Here is a 19,480-nt window from a genome sequence, read left to right as displayed (position 1 = left end):
TGTCTCCAAAATCAAATAAAACATCTCTCTTTTAGTTTCTACACACACCACTCATCAATCATCAAAACAACACCCAACAAACCAAACATCACATCCCAAACTCAAAAAAAAGCCCAATAAATCAACCCGAAAAAGAAAAAAAAATTCAATCAAACAATCACAAAAACCCAAATTCCCCTGAGAAATCGAGAGAGAGGGCCGTCCCTTCCCGGAGGAATGGCAAACCTCACCACCAAAGCCACCGATAACGGCGTCGCTTCCAACCCCTCCACCCCTACCAACAAATCCAAAAACATCCCAGCTCCGCTTTTGGGTCGCTTCGAAATCGGCAAATTGCTTGGCCATGGCACCTTCGCCAAAGTCTACCATGCCAAGAACATCAAAACCAACGAGAGCGTAGCCATCAAAGTCATCGACAAGGAGAAGATCCTCAAGGGCGGCCTAATCGCTCACATCAAACGCGAGATCTCAATTCTCAGGCGCGTTCGCCACCCAAACATCGTGCAGCTTTTCGAGGTCATGGCCACCAAGGCCAAGATCTACTTCGTCATGGAGTACGTTCGCGGTGGCGAGCTCTTCAACAAGGTCGCCAAGGGCCGCCTCAAAGAAGAAGTTGCTAGAAAGTACTTTCAGCAGTTAATCTCAGCCGTCGGATTTTGTCATGCTCGCGGCGTTTACCACCGTGATTTGAAGCCGGAGAACCTCCTCCTGGACGAGAATGGCGATCTCAAGGTCTCTGATTTTGGGTTGAGCGCAGTTTCTGATGAGATTAAGCAAGATGGTCTATTTCACACGTTCTGTGGCACGCCGGCTTATGTGGCGCCTGAGGTTTTGGGTCGAAAGGGCTACGATGCTGCAAAGGTCGATATTTGGTCTTGTGGGGTTGTGTTGTTTGTGCTCATGGCTGGATATTTGCCTTTCCATGACCAAAATGTTATGGCTATGTACAAGAAGATCTACAAAGGCGAGTTTCGGTGTCCCAGATGGTTCAGTGCTGAGCTTGTTAGGTTGTTAACTCGTCTGCTTGATATAAATCCTGATACTCGGATTACAATCGCGGAGGTCATGGAGAATCGGTGGTTTAAAAAGGGGTTTAAGCATATCAAGTTTTACATTGATCATGATGACAGGCTTTGCAATGTGGAAGACGATGAGGAGGACAGATTTAGCGATGTGAGCTCGCTTTCTGATCAATCTTGTATGTCAGAATCGGAGGCTGAGTTTGAGACCAGAAGAAAGCTTACATCTTTGCCTAGACCAGCCAGTTTGAATGCATTTGATATAATTTCGTTTTCTGCCGGGTTTGATTTATCTGGGTTGTTTGAGGAGCGCGGTGAGGAGGCGAGATTTGTGTCGGGTGCGCCGGTTTCGACGATCATATCGAAGTTGGAGGAGATTGCTAAAGTTGTGAGCTTTTCAGTGAGGAAGAAGGATTGCAGAGTGAGCTTAGAGGGGTCTAGGGAAGGTGTGAAGGGCCCATTAACGATTGCCGCTGAGATATTCGAATTGACACCGTCTTTGGTGGTTTTGGAGGTTAAGAAGAAAGCAGGGGACAAAGCAGAGTATGACCAGTTTTGTAACACAGAGTTGAGACCTGGGTTGCAGAATTTGATGATTGAGGAAAGTGCTGCTGCTAATACTGTTCCTCCTTCATATCTACCTTCAGATTCTGAATAGGGAAGAACAGAAAGGGAAATGGGTATGCTTTAATCTCTCTTTGTTTCTTTGTTTTTCTTTTTTTCTGATTTGCTAAGGCCGCTGTAAAGGTTCATCTTTTATTGATTTTTCCTAGTTTCTTCGGTTGTTTGCTTTTGGGAATTAGGTGAAGCTCTAGATACTGCTCTGTACTGTCTATTCTATTCTTGTATCGAGAAAGCTATAGATTAGATAACAGAGAATGGAATACACATTTCTACTTATCTTGGATTGTTGGTGGTGTGTGTGTGAATGTATAAGTGTATATGCTTACATGATAATTTTTTTATGGTAGAGAAGGTGGAATGTTACTTATTTTCACTATAAAAATCCATTATCATACCAGTTACTCACAATAAAGTTCTTTTGCTTCATAATGACATAAATGCAGTAGATTATGATGACATTTGGGGAAGTAAATGTTAAAGAGTTCAGCAAATCTATACTTTCAGCCTCCCATTTCTTATTCTGAGTAGATACACGATTTCTGCTTTTAGTGAGTAAATGTTAAAGAGGATGCAAATTTTAGTTAACAAATGTCTGCTTACTGGTGAGCAGAGGTGTTTTGCCCAGACCTTCCCTTATGTAGGTACCTAGTTAGCATACCACCTAATTGAGTAACATTTTGTTGGATTTTCCAATTCCCTCTTTTCTGAATTTGGGACTTTTAGGTGAAACTTTTACTAAATTGGATAAAATGGTGGGAATGGAAGGATGTTTGGAATTGTAGGAAAATGTTGGAAGGGTACATGTAAGGATCCATGGAAACATTTCACATCATATATTAGTGTCTGTCTATTAGCTGCATATTTCCAAATCATGCCAGGATATGATTTGCTTCACAATTGCATAAATTTGCTCCCAAATCAGTATATCTTTGGACATGAACCCTTGGACCACTTTTTGCATTTTTATGGATCATCAATAGGGGTTTTTTTCTTTGATTGGAATGGATGGAAAGATACAGAGGACATTGGTGAGAAGAAGGCATATACAGATTTTGATTGATGATGTCGTATGAATTTTATACTTGAATTTGAATGAAGGAAGCCAAGGCGACAGAAAAATGGAAATTATTTTATTGACTAAACGACAGGGTGCCCAATTGTTGGTGCACCTACCATTAGCTCCTCACCTTTCTACTAATTTCTTAAGTCTGCCATTTGTGACTCGCTTGTTTGTTTGTGATGGCAACTGCCATACATGTCGATAAATAACTTCTTGTCAGCATTCTCGTTTGGCCGAGTTCTGGGGGATTTTTTTTGACGAGAAGGATAGCGCTATTTTATTATTTTTGGCCAATTAAGGCATGTCACGCGTGATAACTTTTTCATGTGACAGTTTGTGATTAGTTGGGAATAGCAGAATAGTGATATCCACCTTATCTAAGTTTTTCAATATTTTTATGGTGCAGAATGAAGGTCTCATTTCTCTCATAGAAGTAGCAGACACAAGAAGATTTGCAATCTTTGACACGAGATTTGGCTCCTTTTGTTTGTCGTTTACAAATATACAGGATATCAAATGCATGGACATATATTTAACCCTGTTAAGAAAATGAATTAAGTAGCTATCAACCAAAGCCCATGTTCTGTAATTTACAGAGAGAATACTATTTCCCAATTAAAAACCAAGTCTGCCAATAATTTGGTTAAAATAAACAATCTAAAAACATTTCTCGCCATAAGATTGGACAAACAGAACAGAAAAAGCTGGAAGTCTATAGAATCCAACAGCCGAAAAGATTAGTTAAAGAGTTGACTGGATCTAATTGCGCATGCGAATCTACTAAGAATGGTAATGAGATGACTAACTGGTGCAGTTTTCGACTTCCGTGACAAAAACAAAAAGCAAATTCCACATGCAAGACGTGTAAAAAAATCATAGGGTCATCGTTGAAAAGAACCAGAGGAGAGGAGATCATTAGGTGAAGTGTAGAAAATTAGAAATGAAGTCGGTTTCATTGACCTTATGATCAATTGATGATCTGTGTGTTTGGCTTTACAGATGTTCTTCTGAAGGCGTCTTTTTGCCACCGCGAAGGCCATCCAACAATAATTCAGGACATGACTGGTAGGTTTTCCCGCTGTCTTGGTCGATTCTTAGGTGTTCTCTTTCTATCTTCTTCCATTTTGCAACTTATAATCCAATTTTCTTTTTTGGGTTTGTTCAGGATTGGGTCATTTTCCATGTTTTGTTTGTGGACCAATGAGGGAAATATAGGATAAGACATGGGGATGGATAAGAAAAGAGTTAGCATAGATCACTAGTTTGAAAATCACTGGAGGACTTTCAGATTTCGTGAAGATATTTCTGATAGCAGTTATTGCTTATATTCTGTATATAAATAAAGGGAAAGCAAATTATAAAAGTCATTGGGATTGGATTGGATTGGATTTTTAGTGGGCTAATCTTTTCTTAAATGCAGCCAATCTTTTGTTAAACACTTTTCGCCACCTTATAGGGCAGCATATCACACCAACTAATATTAAAACGAATTATTTGTGATGACAACAATTCTGTTTTACTTGTGATAAAGGGAAAAGATGCCAAGATCTGTCTACTACCGTATGATGCATGCCGTGAGCAACGGGAACGACTTAAATTTGATGGAATCTGTGCTTTGATTGTGAAACCTAATCAAACACTTCCTGACAATGGCCCTGGTGACCCCAAACCAGCGCATGATTACATGGAAAGAAGGAGACTTTCAATGCATATGCCTGGATCACATGAAAAGATGAAAATAGGACCAAGTGAATTACAAATCAACTATGACCATGTTTTCATCTGTGCATGTTTACAGATATGCTCTGTGATTGCTTTTACTTTGCTCATGTTTTAGGAAGGTCATGACCCATCTGTATCGTACGTGCACCAAATAATTTAGTCATTGCATGCCTTAATGATTCTCAATTCTAATTCCATTTAAGCTACAATGCTTGCGGATGAAGATTTTGCTTACCCTTATTGGATATGATAGTACTTCTTATGTGGTTGCTCATTTCCATTATGCACTTTCTGGTGCTTGGAGCTGTCTTGCTTTATTTGCAGGATTGGGTGTGTGTGGGACAAAGACGATGATGGATAGCTAGATTCATAAGCAAATGATACATTTGTTTCTTCACTTCACAGTGTTACTGTGAATTCAAAGGAAAAGAAAAGAAGGAAAAGGAAAAACAAATTAGTCTAAAGCTTTCACTTTAAATATGTTATTGAATATCCTAAATTTGCCCTTTTGGGGGGCTACCAGTTTAAACTAGTGGTCTATCTGCCTCTGATCATTCTGGCTACCACATTTTGCAGCATCTCGTTTACAGAATTTTCGAGCCATCCTGTACTGCACTCTGCCTTGAAGTTGTGCACAAGACTAACAATACCCCTCTACATTTAGATCTCAAATTCAAAAGAACTCCAAAAGTGGATAAATAAAAAAAAGACCTGAAAGCATAAGAAAATAAAGATGAAAAAGCACGGAAGACATCTTTTAGCGTCTAGTTTTAGATAGAAAATATGCACTTCCTATCTAAGAAACAATTTCTGGTGCTACTGGCTGTTGCTCATGCTTTTGTTCACTTCCTTGCCAAGTCCATACTATGTCCTGAAGAGAGGGCTTTAAGTCATGGTCACAGAACTCCATGTATTCTAATGTGTCCCCAGCCGTTTTCTTCATCTCTACAACATAAAATGAAGGCGTGACCTCAAAAATCTCAGCATCGATACCAAGCTGCCCTTTCCTTCCTTCCTTGCTGCCCTGCAATTTCAGGGTCCCATCTTTCTTCATGCATTTGAATCTCTCGGTCTCTGCTATCGCTTCGAATTTTGAAACAATTGTTGCGGCTGGTTTTGTGCTGGTGAATCTTGCCTGTGGTCTGTGCTGCATGTCATTCTCAAACAAACCGGATAGATCAAAACCTGGCGATAGAGAGATGATGTCAAAGGCATTGAAACAAGTTGGCCTCATGGGGCTTGTTCCTGCCGTGCTCGTTTTCTTGTGGGAACTGCCTTCTGCAGACTCATCTGTTGTTGTTGATGCAAAAGCTGCCTGGACATCACGCAGGATGGAGGCGTTGGGATCAGGAGGCGGCAAAGGTGCTTCAACAAGTTTAAACCCTTTCTTGAACCAACTGTTCTCCACGATCTTGTCCACACTTATTCTTGTGTTTGGATTAGGATCAAGAATCCTCGAAAGAAGCTTGCGAACCTCCGGAGGAAACCATTGCGGACTTTTGAAATCTCCTTTGCTGATTTTCCTGTACATTTCCATGAGATTGGTATCATGGAAAGGCAGAAAACCAGCCAACAGAACATAAAGGACAACCCCACAAGACCATGTATCAGCCTTGGCACCATCATAACCTTTCTTGTTTATCACCTCTGGTGCTACATATGCAGGAGTTCCACATGTTGTGTGGAGCAGGCCATCTTGTCCCCTTGACTCCCATAATGCGCTCAATCCGAAATCCGAAACTTTAAGGTTACCATTCTCATCTACCAAGAGATTCTCTGGCTTGATGTCGCGGTGGTAGACGCCTCTGCTATGGCAGTAATCAACAGCCCCAACCAACTGCTGAAAGTATTTTCGGGCCACGTCTTCCTTGAGCTTCCCCTTCGCAACCTTGTTGAAAAGCTCCCCACCTCTCACATACTCCATGGCAAAATAAATCTTGGTCTTGCTGGCCATGACTTCAAAGAGCTGAACCACATTGGGGTGCCTCACAAGGCGCATCACAGAGATTTCTCTCTTGATTTGATCAATCAATCCCACCTGTTGCACCTTCTCCTTGTCGATGACCTTAATCGCAACGCTCTGGCCTGACCTCAGATTTCGGGCATGGTAAACCTTGGCGAAGGTCCCTTGTCCAAGCAATCGTCCCAGCTCGTATTTATTCATCAATATGTTTCCCTTCTTTTTCTCCATTTTTGCTTTTGTGGTTTTTTCTGAAAACCCTGCCTCAAGTTCCACCACAGAAACAGCTGATGGTGAAGATGAAACAAGATCAATACTATATGTACATGCAATCAAGAACTTTGCAGCTTGATTGCAGTAGTTTGTATATGGAGGAAAGCAAGGGCCGGGGACACAAGGAATTTCAACTCATGCATGCCGAAAGGCAGGATGAGGAAAATCCCTTGTGAAATGCAATCAAAGCACGAGGAACTTAACCCATGCCAAAAGGCTGCATGCTGCAGACAACCCTTGTTCAAGGACAGAATGCTCGGCCAACATCCTTGTTTCTGCTCCCAAAAACCACGTCTCTTAATAAAGACCCTAATTCCAATTCAGCTATTTGTGCAAAATTAGTAAAGAAATGTTTGGTTGCTCTCTCTGCCTTGTACTTAAGGACTGGACCTCATTTAGGCTCCTATGTATAGTAACATACAGTTAGAGAAATTACTATAATAAGAAAATGAGATTAAGGATAATCATTCCCACTTTTCGTTTAATCAAATCGTTTACGATTGGATAAGAGCACTTGCTCCCTCTAAAATACAATATGCCCAACTGAAACGTTGTTAGGACGGCTCTAATTTGTTCAGAAACAGATTGACAGAGAAGCATGCTCAATCAGGTTGTGGACATACACATTGGACCACAATGCTTCCTCATGAACTCATGCCAAGAAGGATATCCACGTGAGTGCCATGTGGGAATGTTGTGTGTGGCCCACATGGTCTAGTATTGGCCACAAATCTGATATTGTGGAAGAAGAAGAAGGGAGGTGGTTGGTGGTGGTGGGTTGTAAAAGTTGGTCCATTCATAGAGTGGCGCCAAATGAAGTGGAGCTCAAGGTCCACAATCTAATCCTCAATAGGGTTTGTTTCTGGCCAAAAGACTCAATTTGTGGATGACAAGCGGTTCGCATTTTTTTCATTTTCTAGAATCTAAACACACTTCAATAATTTAAAGATTGTCCTGAGTTTATATGCTTAAAATGGTTGATGCCCAAAAAAGGGATTAGTGATCTTTGGACTTTGTTTGTACAATTTGCGTGATGTAAGATCAAGAGATGTCAGCCAATGATTTGATGATAAAGTTAATTAGATGCAAAGTAACTAAAAGTCACTAAAAATGTAGAAGGCAAATGCAAATGACCATTAGTGTAGTAGTTTGGAGTAAATGCTCTTACAGAAAATATTTGAATTCGAGTTCTAGCATCCGTGCAGTCTATAGTGCGTGTGAATGTAGTATGTTATCGTCCATTTTAATAGAAAAGGTCTTTAAAAAAAAAAATTTAATGTAGAAGGCATTTTATTTTATTATTACATGCAGTCACTAAAAATTAATACCCAAAAATCCATACCAAAATTAATCTTCCAGATTTTCCCTCCCAAGCTTTTGGTCTCTGTTCCTGCCCCACTTATGCACACACAAGTGAAGCTTCTTACTTGCCACCAGAAAATCAACAGCCTGAAGAGGTGTCAATATGTTCACAAGCTCCTTGACAGTGTTTAGCCTCAACTGATCTGCCTCCTCCAAAATTCTCACCATGGCTTGGCCATGCTCATCCAGAGCCTCCTCCACTTCTCTGTTCATCTCCCCAAGTTGGCTCAAACCCTTTGCAATCATTGCAATTGGCTGGTCTGCTATGTCCTCTTGCAGAGCTGCCAGCTCCCCTGTCAACCTCTCCTCCTCTCTAATGGTCTTGCTCTGCAAACTGTTGACCACAACGAGCTGCGAGCACGTCAGAACCTCACCAAGGCTGCCTTCTCTTGTGTCTTGGAGGAACTCAGAGAGCTTTGACTCCATTTTTGACCCGCCAAGCACATAAACGAGCCTGAAAAACAAAGAGGGTCTGCAGCCAGCGATCCAAAGCAGAGAGTTTTCCCATGAAGTGCACCAAGTGGGGGCAAAGAAGGCAGAGACGTCTCTGCGGGCAAGTTGGGTTCTCTTGTTTATGTAATCTTGGAAGTGACAGATGCCTTTCTCTGCTAAATGTTTTAACTGGTCTTTGTTTTGGGGGTCTAGTTTCAGGGCTTGGAGGAGCTCTGAGAGGTGTTGTTCTTGAAGCTCCATCCACTCTTTGAAGCAACATTTGGATTGCTCTCTGTCTCTGCTTGCCATTTGAGATGCTGAGTTGAAATGGTAAGCACAAAGCCCTGTCAACATGCTAATTGCTTAACAAGAAGGCAAGGAATTGAAGCGGTGTAAAATGTTTGTTTATTTGGAGGACACGTAGAAGGTGATGACAAATCTCACCACCTGTTTTTTTTATTTTTTATTATAATAATAATTATTATTATTTTTTTTGGTGTCAGCTTTGCCCTGATCAGCTCACGTGACCCAGCTGAAGAAGAGAAGGGAGGAGGGCAGACCCTAGTTCATAATTGAGAACCTAAACCTATTGAGTTTGGTATCTGTGTTCTTTGTGGGAACTGTTGGAAGCAATACATGGACTTAATTTGGGAATCACATGTTTTCTGCAGAATTTTTTTCTGCCCAAGTTAAATTATGCTAAGTCATCCAAAGGGCAATTTAATCCAACTCATTAGAAACTAAAAGTAGCAACTCTCTCTAAAACCTCTGTTTTACAAAACAGAGCTTTAACAGTGTTCGTCTTTCCTCTCCGACAACAACAGCAGAATCCTGTTTGCAATATTATGTTTTTCACTTAGCAAAATATGACTAAACAATTAATTCCACTACTATTAAGTCCACATGTGAGATGTAATACTTGTTTGAATTCTGTGCATAGTTTGTGAAAACCAGATTATTGAAGAACTAAATCATTTAAATGTGAATATAATTCATCCTCATAGTAGGTTTCACACAAATGCTGCCTCAACTCATGACAGCAGAGTCAACCAGGGAGGGCATATGTCGGAGCAGAAAAACTTATATCAACAGGAATGGTATTGTTTTGTTATCTTATAAGGATAGCATTGTTTTGTTATTCCCAATTAATTACGATATGTTAAGTGAAAAAATTATCACGTGTAACATATCATGATAGCAAAACATCGTTTCACACAAGTGTCTAATGTCGGAGGGACCTGTCAACCATATCTGAACAAAGGCTTAGCCATGCTCCACGTTGAACCCAGATTCATTCCCAAGCTGACACGTTTTGTCAACACAAGCTCAAGCACCAGGTGGTAGCTTTGCATGTCTCTTAAGCACACCCAAACGCTACAAGGTTTCATTCAAAGAAAAAAAAAGGGGGAAAAAAAGGCAAAATACTCATGTCCTTCCTCTGCTCCTTCCTCTTAGCATCCGCAAAGCGTCAAATAGCACTTATAAACCCACTAGTGGCTGATTGCTGCGCGTAGCTCATGCACCAGCCACGCACTTCCCAACCTCACCACCGCAGCATCACCGTAGGCCCCCCTCCTCTCTCCATCTGGTCACCCCACTCACCCTCTTGTGCATATATATATATCACCAACACCGACCCCAACCCCAACCCCAACCCCAACTCTCCAAGAGCGTCACTTTGGCATTTTCACAAACACCTCTTGTGTCCTCGTCAATTCTCTCTCTCTCTCTCTCTCTCTCTCTCTCTCTCTAATGAGAACCCAGGTTGAAGAGAGGTTCTCTGAGTTTTTTGAGAAGTGGGTTTGTCAGCTTGAGCAGCTCCAGCAACAGCTTCTCAAGCTGTCTGAGGAGACACTGCAGAATGAGGTAGAGCTACAAGCTCTGGTGTCGAAAGTCACCTACCTACACAAGGAATATTACACTGTGAAATGGGCTGCTGCTCGTGAAGATGTCCTGGCCTTCTTTTGCCCTGTTTGGTCGAGCCCTTTAGAGAATGCCTATAATTGGGTCACTGGTTGGAAGCCTTCAATGCTGTTTCAGCTCATTGGGTCGCTGAGGAAGACGAGGCTGGTGAACATGTCGGAGGAGCAGCTGAAGAAGATTGAAGAGCTGAGGCTGAAGATGAGGTATGAGGAGGAGAAGGTGGAGAGGGAAATGGAGAGGCAGCAGGTGGCCATGGCGGACCGGAGGATGGTCGAGTTGGCCCGGTTGGAGAGCCGGGTGAGGAACGGCGGCAAGGTGGTGGAGGTGGAGGTGGAAGGGTTAGTGGATGTGGCATTGAAGGTGATGTTGAGTGGGTTGGAGAGGGTGATGAAGGCTGCAGATTGTGTGAGGCTCAAGACATTGAAGGGTGTTTTGGATGTGCTGAGCCCATTGCAGTGTGTGGAGTTCTTGGCTGCTACTTGCATGGTTCAGATTAGGCTAAGGCAATGGGGGAGGAAAAAATGTGACCAAAATGCTCTCCTAAACCATTAGCTGGTTTTTTGTATAGGAATTAGAGTGTGGATCCTAATTTTACCTTGTTATGTGTTTTACAATTTTGAACAGGAAAATACATAATCCACATTAGGCTTCACCAAATTGAAATCATTTCTTGAAGAGAAAATGAAACTCATTGTTTGTTTGTTTGCATGTCTCTCTCAGTTACAATATTTTTGTTTGGGTAACAATCAACAGCAGCTTCTGAGTTTGAACTAGTGCTCTGCTGCATTAACATATGGTGGATCAGTACTGTAAAACACATGAATGATTGGCAACTGCAACAAGGTTCAAAACCTATGTATAATATAAGGTTCACAAATTTATAATTAAGCACAGGCGCCGATCCAAGCGCCATGTTAGTTTTACATTCACACTTTGATCACAAAATACATATTTGTGTATATCTGGTATAAATTAAGTTAGGACACAAGAGCACTCCAGCAGTAAAAGAATAGCACTTTGTTATGTAAGAAAGAATGAGAATGGAATGAATCATAAGGACACATATAAAAGACAAAAAGGGATTTGAATACAAGCATGAAGTATGTAGGGGGAAGGACTTAGCTATGAAGGGGGAGGAGCACAGAGTTAAAACTTAAAAAACTACTTTTCAGCTTCTTTTTTCTTCTTTTTTTTTTTTGTTTTTTTTTTTTTTAACAAATAATTTGATACAAAGAGAGAGACATGGACTTTGGCTTACAACAACACAGACACAGAGAAGAGAGTCAAGAGGAGAGAGCTTTTAGGTTGCCTCTACAGATAAGATCTCGAGTTCAGCCCACCATAGGGGAGATAGTCTTGGGACTGCTTGGTTGGGAGTGATGGGGATCACTTCCCTCAGTTTAGCAGTAATGTCCTTCATTGGTGGCCTCTGCCGAGGATCTTGTTTTATGCAATCTTTGACGACCTCACATAGGACATCGAGCTCGTCATTTTTGAAGGACTTGAGGGTTGGATCTACCATGTTGCATCTATTCTCATTTAGATATGCAGAAGCCTGGCAAAGTTGACAATGAGTTTATGTTACAACTTAAGACATACAAAAGAACATAATGCAGAATTACTTTATGTTCAATGCTTACCCAGTACGAAAGGGACCCTACTTCTTCTGAGTTTTGGAGCTTTCCAGAAATTATTTCAAGTAACAATAATCCGAAACTGTAGACATTTGTTTCTGGATCAGAGAGGGGTGGCAATTCAGAATGCTCCTTATCGTCATCACCGGAATTCTTATGCTTTCCGCCTGTTGTTTCTGACCAGAAACAGATCTCTGCAATCTGGGGGGGGAGAGAGTGAGAGAGAGTTATTGTTATAAGGGTAAAGTACTAAAATTTCAAATTGAACAAAGGCAATCAGAAGGGTGTATGAACCTTAGCAGCATAATCATCCGTTAAAAAGATAGAAGATGAATTCAGGTTAGGATGTGCCACAGGTGGATTTAGCTCTTGGTGCATATATTGAAGACAATAAGCTGTTCCCATAATGATCCTAACCCTTGCATTCCAATCAAGGTGTTCCATTTCTTCAACTGTAAAAAAACATATAATTAATACATGTTAACCTCTAAATTTCAGGCAGCTAGTAATTAACTAAGGAAGCCTCCTCCAATGTACAGTACAAAAGTAAGAACCTTACCATGCAGATGCTCAAAGAGATTTCCATTTGGAGCATACTCAAACACCATCATCCTCGTAAATGGTTCATCCTCCTCACAGTAGCCAATGAGATTGACAAAGTTTTTATGATTCACGCGTGACAGTACGTCAATCTACAGCAGGTGGGAAATGGCATAATATTATAAGAATTTAGAAGGAATTAATTATATATATATATATATATATGCAGATATACACTGCCTTGATCGCTGTCTTTAGTAACTGACATAACATACCTTTTTTCGGTAAGCATTCTCTGCACGCTTGGACCACTCTTTCAAAGAAGACATTGTTGTTGATGCAACAGCAATCTCAACTCCACTGGACAGTGTTCCCTTGTACACAATACACCCATCAATTGTGCTAATAATATTGCTGAAATCTTCACAGGCGGTTTCCAGTTCTGATCGGTTCAACTTGGGAACTCCTGCAACTCATACAAAGAAATTATTCAGGTTTCAATACAGGAGGACTTCAAAGTCTATACAGAAGGCTGTCAATATATATTGACAAGAATGACATCAGTAGTTATTGAAAATCCATGATTTTCAATAACCCCCTCATGTATTGCATGGCACTAAAACTCAAAGAATGCATTTAGGCCTGCACTGAAGATTTCTTCAGTAACCAAACAGCTAATATAACAAAATAGATAGTACAATCTAATTTTCCTACTCACTTAGATAACAGAACATCTGGTTTACTTTTCTTACATTGTTATGCAAAAACCACTGCAGGAAACAAATATTTGGACCCAACCAAATTTTTGTGTGTGCTTATAACCTTTTAATTTTCTCTTTTCTTCTGGGTTTATTGGTTAGTCTTTCGATGGACTAGATAATAGAACTTTTGTTTCCTATTACACCACAAAATTACCTGTTATAAATGCTTTCTGCAATTGCCCACTCAATCCAGTCTTCCAAGGACCTATGGTTTTAACTGCTTGGCTTCGACACATGAAGACCATGGCTATAAGAACAATGAGCAAGATAAGCACACTAAAAGAAATAATGATGTATTTCCATATATTTCCATTTGATTTTTGGGAAGATTGTCCACTAGGTTTTGAATTCTCATGTGATGGAGGATCAAGAGATGGAGGCTGCGGTGCAGGTGCAGGTGGAGGAGAATTTTTCTTTTTATCTTTTGGCACAGCTGGGAAAGAGCCACTACTTCGGGTAGTTGGTAGAGCAATGATCTGTCCAGAAGGTACCATACCAGTAACAGGTGCAGCTGGTAGGTTACTGGCTTGTGCAAGTAGCCTACGTCGAACAAAGACCATGTTTGACTCAAACAAACCTGCTTAATGCAAGATGCAACGTCAATGTATTTCTCAGAAGAATAAATTTCAATACTAGATGTCTATACACCTTCTCACTTACTAGATAAATTATCACAGCAACTGTCCACCTGGCTATGCAGCAAGTCCTTTTTGTAACTGGAAATAAGAGCAAACATTTCAACAAATTGAAACAAACCAAACATAACTTAGGAGGCCATAAGAAGGAAGTTGGTTCCCTACCGTGGTAGTGACAAGTAGTTGAGATAGTGCTTAAAAGCTACTTTAAGCAATACCACCAAGGAATGTCCACTATTCACATGTTTTAAATTGCTCTGCCAGATGCTGCCCAAGAAATGCATGAAAAATTGGGAACAAGATAGATATGAGAATAATCTTACTTCTATATTAACAGATAATACTCCAATACATATATAGAAGAATTACATTATCCATCAGAAAAAGGTTCAGAAGGCAGTGCTGGTTAATTCCCAGATTAATGTTTCTACTTTTTAAAATTATGTACACTTTGCTTTTGCCATAAACTCATTACTCAAGTCAAAACACATATTTGAATGTACTCATCTGATTACCGGAGTTATTATTTCCTTTGGCAAGTGGTTACTCTGACATAAACATCCATGGAAACTCATTTGCATTTAAACTCCTTTAAATGATAGAACTCAAAGAGCTTTATTAACTAGCTGTCCAAACCAAAATTACTCTACAAATTCCTGGGTACACTTAATGATAATACAGTTCAGTTAGATTAGGTATTGCATGGTAAGCATCAACTGGAATTCAAAAAATTCAAAAAAGTGAGAAAGAACTCATCAACAATAGAATAGATTTCTTTTTGTCAACTAAATCATCCTAGTGAGACTCACAGGAGTGATTTGTGTGTGTAAGCAGTATTATACCAGTGTCCAAACTTTCTGTTTACACAGCCAAATCCTGTGTTTCCACTAGACATAAGGTAATCGTCAAATTGCAATTCAGAGAGCAAGCTGAGACTCCTGAGCTCTAGAGGAATGCTGCCTTCAAATCTATTGTCACAAAGCAACCTGTGGTGCAAATTTTTTTTTTAAGTCCAGGTACTTGAAAAGTTATAGAATGAAATAGAGATTGAGCATGCAACAGCTAACTCACAAGCGTTTCAGTGACAGCATCCTGCCTATCTCAACTGGAATTGTCCCACTCAAGTTATTGTCCCTCAAATCCAGCAGCTCTAACCTTGTAAGCCCCCCAATCTCCTTAGGAATTTCACCGGATAAACGGTTCTTGTAGAACACACTGTTAATCAGAGGAAGCAATAACCAGAAGACTTCATAAGGTCACAGACTTGTTGTCTGTCATTTGTTCAAATTCGTATAATATGCAATTCAACTCTTAAGTGTTTAGAGATTAAATTGAGTTCTATAATGTCAATAAAAGCATATACTATCGCCATAGTAATTAGGCCAAGCCAAAGCAAGGTTTAAAAATCTCTAAGAAGGGTACAGTATCATGCGTTCTTAAAAATGCTAATTTGATTTTCTTTCTACGTCTTTATCCAGATAAAGTAAGTATTAACTCAATTGCTTGCTAGATCATTATGAGTATGTTCTGGTCCATCTTAAAGGTTCTATCTATTTCTGCATGCCTGCTGACATTTTGAAATCCAACACCCAACTCAGTTTTTCCCGAATCATATGGCAGTTATAGCCTGAAACCTTATTCTAATTTGGAATTGTGTAATTTCATTCTAAAGTACGAAGTGCTAGATGTTTGAAAAGAGACAAATTTAGGTGTCACAAACAGTTCACTAAATATCAAAATCTCAACATCGACCAAACCCACAAAGACTCAGTGATGATGAGATTCCTTACAGAGATCTTAGGTGACTAAGTTTCCCAAGTTCAGGTGCCAACGTCCCTTCCAAAGAAAAATCCGTCAGATTCCTACAAGAAGCCAATTAAAAGTCATCAAAACATGAGACCATTTAGCTGCAGTGAACAATAAATAATAGATTGGTATCTTCTAAAATCTTATCACCGAAAACAAAAAGGAATCTCTTGTAATCATCTAACACAAGAGGGACTTACAGAATTTGCACTTTACTGTCCACACAATGAACGCCCTTCCACAGGCAAGGATCGCTATCATTGGGACTCCAATTTTCCAAAGCACCAAAAGGATCAAACTTTATATTCTTCTGGAATGACAACAAAGTCAATCCTGCATTTCCACACCAATTGCAATAGAATGTTAAAACAGACACAACAAAAATAAAAATAAAATTAAAAAAATAAAGAATCCCATCCAATATTCCAACGCAATTCATTCTGTAAACTTCAGAAAGCAATGGCATACAAGAATTACCTTCATCATTGACAGACCAACAACCCCGAAACCTCGAAACAATAGTCAAAAAAACCAGGAGAGATAGCAAGCGGAACCCGAAAGGGTTCCATCTACCCCCCATTGCCAGATGAACCAAATGCAGCAGTGGTGATGGTGGTCGTAGTAACTATTTCCCTTGACAGCCACGAAGCTACGCGAATTACTATACAAAATCGCCAGGTTTTTTTATACGAGCAACCCCCTTCCACTATGCTCAAAAGCCCGAAACCAAATTTCAATTCTTTTTTCTTTTTTTCCCGCTTACAACAAACAAACAAACAAACAAAACCCAAAACTGAAACAAAATTCTAACTAGCAAAAACTAGGCTACAAAAAAAACGCAAACCCACCACCGTATTCGGGTCCCTCATGATTATGGTTTATAATTGGAGGTGACAACACCCTTCTGGTCAACGAATGCAAATCCCCTGCTCTGCAGATTATCTTCTCAGACAGTTTTCTGGGTGCAGCTGAAATTCAAGCAAAATGTACAAACATAAGGTTAGCAATGTAAAATGACACCAACCCAAATGACCCAACAGAGGACAAAAGCATTAAAAGCATAACATGCAGGGGAATGCCCTCAAGTGCAAGCAATCTATGAGAAAAGTTAAGCCCAAAAAGAATAAAGGGAAAAAAGAAAGTGAGTTAAATTACCATAAAGAAGGGGGCTTTGTTATTGGTGCTATCTTTTTTCACTTGTTGGAATTTCTGGGGGTACAAGGGATAATCAACAGGAAGTTGAAAAACCAGAAATGCAGTGAATGAAGCAATGAATTTCAATTGAATTATGTGAAGAAAGTTCCAGGGTGGTGATAGGTGGGGGGTGATTGAGACTCAAAACTTCAAAAGGCAGCAAAGAAAAAAACACCAAAATGATTATCGACCCAAAAAAAAAAACCTTGAAAGAATTAAATTTTAATCCCGTAATTTTTTTCTGTTACTGCCTTTTCAGGATGATCTCAGAGGACCCTCCCTTCGACCATCTTTTGGGTCTCTCTCAGACTCAGAGCTTTCTTTCTTCCTAATTTTCTCTTTCTTTCCCAGTTTTTCTTTTCCTCTCTCTCTCTCTCTCTCTCTCTAACCCCCACCAGAAACAGCCACCCTACAAGCTGGTTTTTCTGTTTTTTTTTTTTGTTTTTTTTATTTTCCCCCTTTATTTATTTTTTTGGTTTTTTTAGTTTTTTGGGGGAGGTTTGGGCTTTTGGGGGTTGCCGGTGGGTCCCAATGAATGTTTTTTTCTTTGTTTTTGGATGGTGTCTTTGTGTTTGGGTGGGGTCCACAAACACACACATAGGTGGATATGTTTGGTGGTTAATCTTGTTTTGTTAGTTAAGTGTTTGGCGGGAACTCAAACTGTGAACCGGCGGCATTCAAAAGACAGAACAAACACTTCGTGTGTTTCTGTGTGTGTGAGAGAGAGTGGAAGGAGAGAGGGGCATTTTGGGAATTTCGATGGATCGATTGGTGGTGAGGGCCCCCACTTCCGGTGTATTCGGACGCGCTTCTCTCTTATTTTCTTAAGCAGTTGACCGGGCCCACCTTTATAGCGTGCTTGCCTCTCTGCCTTTCCTCCCATTTTAGTATTTAAGAAAAATAGATTACAATCCCTTCACATATAGTTTCCACGGCCACTCAACCTTAGCCACGTAGTTAGTTATTAGTGTGTAGGGTGGAAATGGGCCCACCACCATCAAGTTTCTATAGACAATATTTTTTTTATAAAAAAACTTTTCTTTTTTGGTCGAAATTTAAAAAATACTTTTGCTTGCAATTGGTTTACAAAGTACTCTGTAGTATTGCATTTATAGTACTACATTTGATTTTTCATAAGAGTGAAAATTTGACAGCAAATCAAATTATTTATTGTGTTTTTAGTGTTTGTATCGTGTTTATATCTAAATGTTGTCCTTCAAGTTAGAAGAAGTATATGTTGTCAAAAATTACTTTAATTTTACTTTTTTTCTTTTCGTACATTAAAACAGTTTAAAATCGACATTAATATTGAGTCAAATAACATAAAAAAATTCAAACATAAATGCAACCACATTAGCTACTTCAACGACCGATTTTTAAGAACTAGGTTTCTTTATTGGTAAGGTGCCACCGGCTGCGATTAATTAGGTAGGCACTGATCTTTGTATCTAAGTTCTAATCATTGTTACTACGAGCTGTTGAAATTTAGGTCATAGTGAGCCATCATTTGTTCACTTGTTGGCCACCAAAACATGAAAAAACACAACCTCAAATTAACAAACATTGTTGATCATCGTGCAACCCTAAAGCTGATGTTGTCTATGGCTGAGCAGGAAGGTTTCGGCCTAATTTTCAAACTCTAAATTTTAAAAAGTATCCGTTTTCGGACCAACTACTATGCGACATGTTGGTATTGAAAAATGGTTGCACTAACAATAGTAATAAAGGAACAAAGAAAAAAATGCACTAAAAAGTCCAAGCTGAACTTAAATCTCTACACGTAGGCCTGAAATCTGGGATTTTTATAATAAATTAAAACACTCAAAGAAGTACTTTTGGGTGCCTAAATTAAAGTGGCAACTCTTTCATCTCAAAAAGGGACATGATTGGTATTATAATTGTTACTTGCACATGTGACGCGATTAGGAGCTAAGTGATATAATTATGTTTCTAATTTTGTAATCATGAGTATAAAACCAAGAGATATGATGTGAGAAGATTATGCGTTGATTGGATAATTGTGCAATTTGAGCAATAATGCCATTTGGGTTGGCTCTGTTTATAAGTGGGCTTAATGTCCAGTATGAAGTGAGCTGGATCATAATGACGTAAATGATGGGCGAATACATTCAGTCCTTTTGGGCTAAACATTTCATTAGCTAATGATTAATGATCATGTAATAAGACAAAGCAAAGGAATCAAAGGAATGTACGATGCGGGCAGGATGCAATGAACGTAATGATGTTGTCTGTTGGCTTTTTCTTGACGCTGCCATATTTTCACTTGAGTTCATGTATCTCATTCCCATTCTCATTTTCATTTCCAATGTAATTTTAACACATGGAAAATGATGATGTTGATGAATTTAGAGAAGCATCCATATCATGAGTCTAGACGTTTATGAGACTCACAATGCATTAACAGTAGCATACCTTGATGATTGAGATCCACTCGAATTTATTTTAGTTGACTTACTAAGAAAATATGATAGTCGAACTCTTATTCTGAGTGTGAACCGAAAGTTTTCGCTATCA

At 39.6% G+C, this 19,480-nt stretch overlaps 5 protein-coding genes across 6 annotated transcripts; 2 read left to right on the top strand and 3 right to left on the bottom strand.

Annotated features, from left to right (window-relative positions):
- Positions 1-1,989, top strand: LOC117624643 (CBL-interacting serine/threonine-protein kinase 12). Its single transcript, XM_034356018.1, has one exon. The coding sequence runs from the start codon at positions 217-219 to the stop codon at positions 1,675-1,677; it is 1,461 nt and encodes a 486-aa protein (XP_034211909.1). The 5' UTR covers positions 1-216; the 3' UTR covers positions 1,678-1,989.
- A 2,890-nt stretch (positions 1,990-4,879) lies between these two features.
- Positions 4,880-6,675, bottom strand: LOC117624465 (CBL-interacting protein kinase 5). The gene has a single exon (XM_034355727.1). The coding sequence runs from the start codon at positions 6,614-6,616 to the stop codon at positions 5,222-5,224; it is 1,395 nt and encodes a 464-aa protein (XP_034211618.1). The 5' UTR covers positions 6,617-6,675; the 3' UTR covers positions 4,880-5,221.
- Positions 6,676-6,881: 206 nt separating this feature from the next.
- LOC117624466 (protein DELAY OF GERMINATION 1) lies at positions 6,882-8,859 on the bottom strand. Its single transcript, XM_034355728.1, has one exon. It carries the CDS (start codon positions 8,804-8,806, stop codon positions 8,006-8,008), a length of 801 nt encoding a protein of 266 aa, XP_034211619.1. The 5' UTR covers positions 8,807-8,859; the 3' UTR covers positions 6,882-8,005.
- Positions 8,860-10,201: 1,342 nt separating this feature from the next.
- On the top strand, positions 10,202-10,991 carry LOC117626276 (protein DOG1-like 4). The gene has a single exon (XM_034357949.1). The coding sequence runs from the start codon at positions 10,205-10,207 to the stop codon at positions 10,925-10,927; it is 723 nt and encodes a 240-aa protein (XP_034213840.1). The 5' UTR covers positions 10,202-10,204; the 3' UTR covers positions 10,928-10,991.
- A 386-nt stretch (positions 10,992-11,377) lies between these two features.
- LOC117625877 (protein MALE DISCOVERER 2-like) lies at positions 11,378-17,511 on the bottom strand. 2 transcript variants are annotated; one of them, XM_034357465.1, is made up of 14 exons: positions 16,907-17,511; positions 16,229-16,719; positions 15,952-16,084; positions 15,736-15,807; positions 15,017-15,160; positions 14,755-14,931; positions 14,111-14,212; positions 13,971-14,026; positions 13,465-13,887; positions 12,825-13,015; positions 12,569-12,701; positions 12,304-12,461; positions 12,016-12,210; positions 11,378-11,930 (listed from the first exon to the last, which is right to left on the bottom strand). In XM_034357465.1, exons 2-14 carry the CDS (start codon positions 16,329-16,331, stop codon positions 11,676-11,678), a joined length of 2,142 nt encoding a protein of 713 aa, XP_034213356.1. In that variant the 5' UTR covers positions 16,332-16,719; positions 16,907-17,511; the 3' UTR covers positions 11,378-11,675. The 2 variants fall into 2 exon arrangements, with proteins under 2 accessions (XP_034213356.1, XP_034213357.1); XM_034357466.1 differs by having other exon boundaries at positions 14,788-14,931; positions 16,907-17,510.
- Positions 17,512-19,480: the final 1,969 nt, after the last annotated feature.

This window comes from Prunus dulcis, chromosome 4 (genome assembly GCF_902201215.1).
Source record: "Prunus dulcis chromosome 4, ALMONDv2, whole genome shotgun sequence".
NCBI classification, from domain to species: domain Eukaryota; kingdom Viridiplantae; phylum Streptophyta; class Magnoliopsida; order Rosales; family Rosaceae; genus Prunus; species Prunus dulcis.
The sequence above is the reverse complement of the archived record's forward strand: the minus strand, read 5'-3'. Positions and strand labels throughout refer to the sequence as shown.

Coding starts and splice junctions, on each gene's coding strand:
- LOC117624643 (XM_034356018.1), top strand. CDS start 217: ATGGCAAACCTCACCACCAAAGCCACCGATAACGGCGTCGCTTCCAAC.
- LOC117624465 (XM_034355727.1), bottom strand. CDS start 6,616: ATGGAGAAAAAGAAGGGAAACATATTGATGAATAAATACGAGCTGGGA.
- LOC117624466 (XM_034355728.1), bottom strand. CDS start 8,806: ATGTTGACAGGGCTTTGTGCTTACCATTTCAACTCAGCATCTCAAATG.
- LOC117626276 (XM_034357949.1), top strand. CDS start 10,205: ATGAGAACCCAGGTTGAAGAGAGGTTCTCTGAGTTTTTTGAGAAGTGG.
- LOC117625877 (XM_034357465.1), bottom strand. CDS start 16,331: ATGGGGGGTAGATGGAACCCTTTCGGGTTCCGCTTGCTATCTCTCCTG. Junction 14,213..14,754: donor TACACACACAAATCACTCCT/GTGAGTCTCACT, acceptor TTTCTTGGGCAG/CATCTGGCAGAGCAATTTAA. Junction 12,462..12,568: donor TCTCTTTGAGCATCTGCATG/GTAAGGTTCTTA, acceptor GTTTTTTTACAG/TTGAAGAAATGGAACACCTT.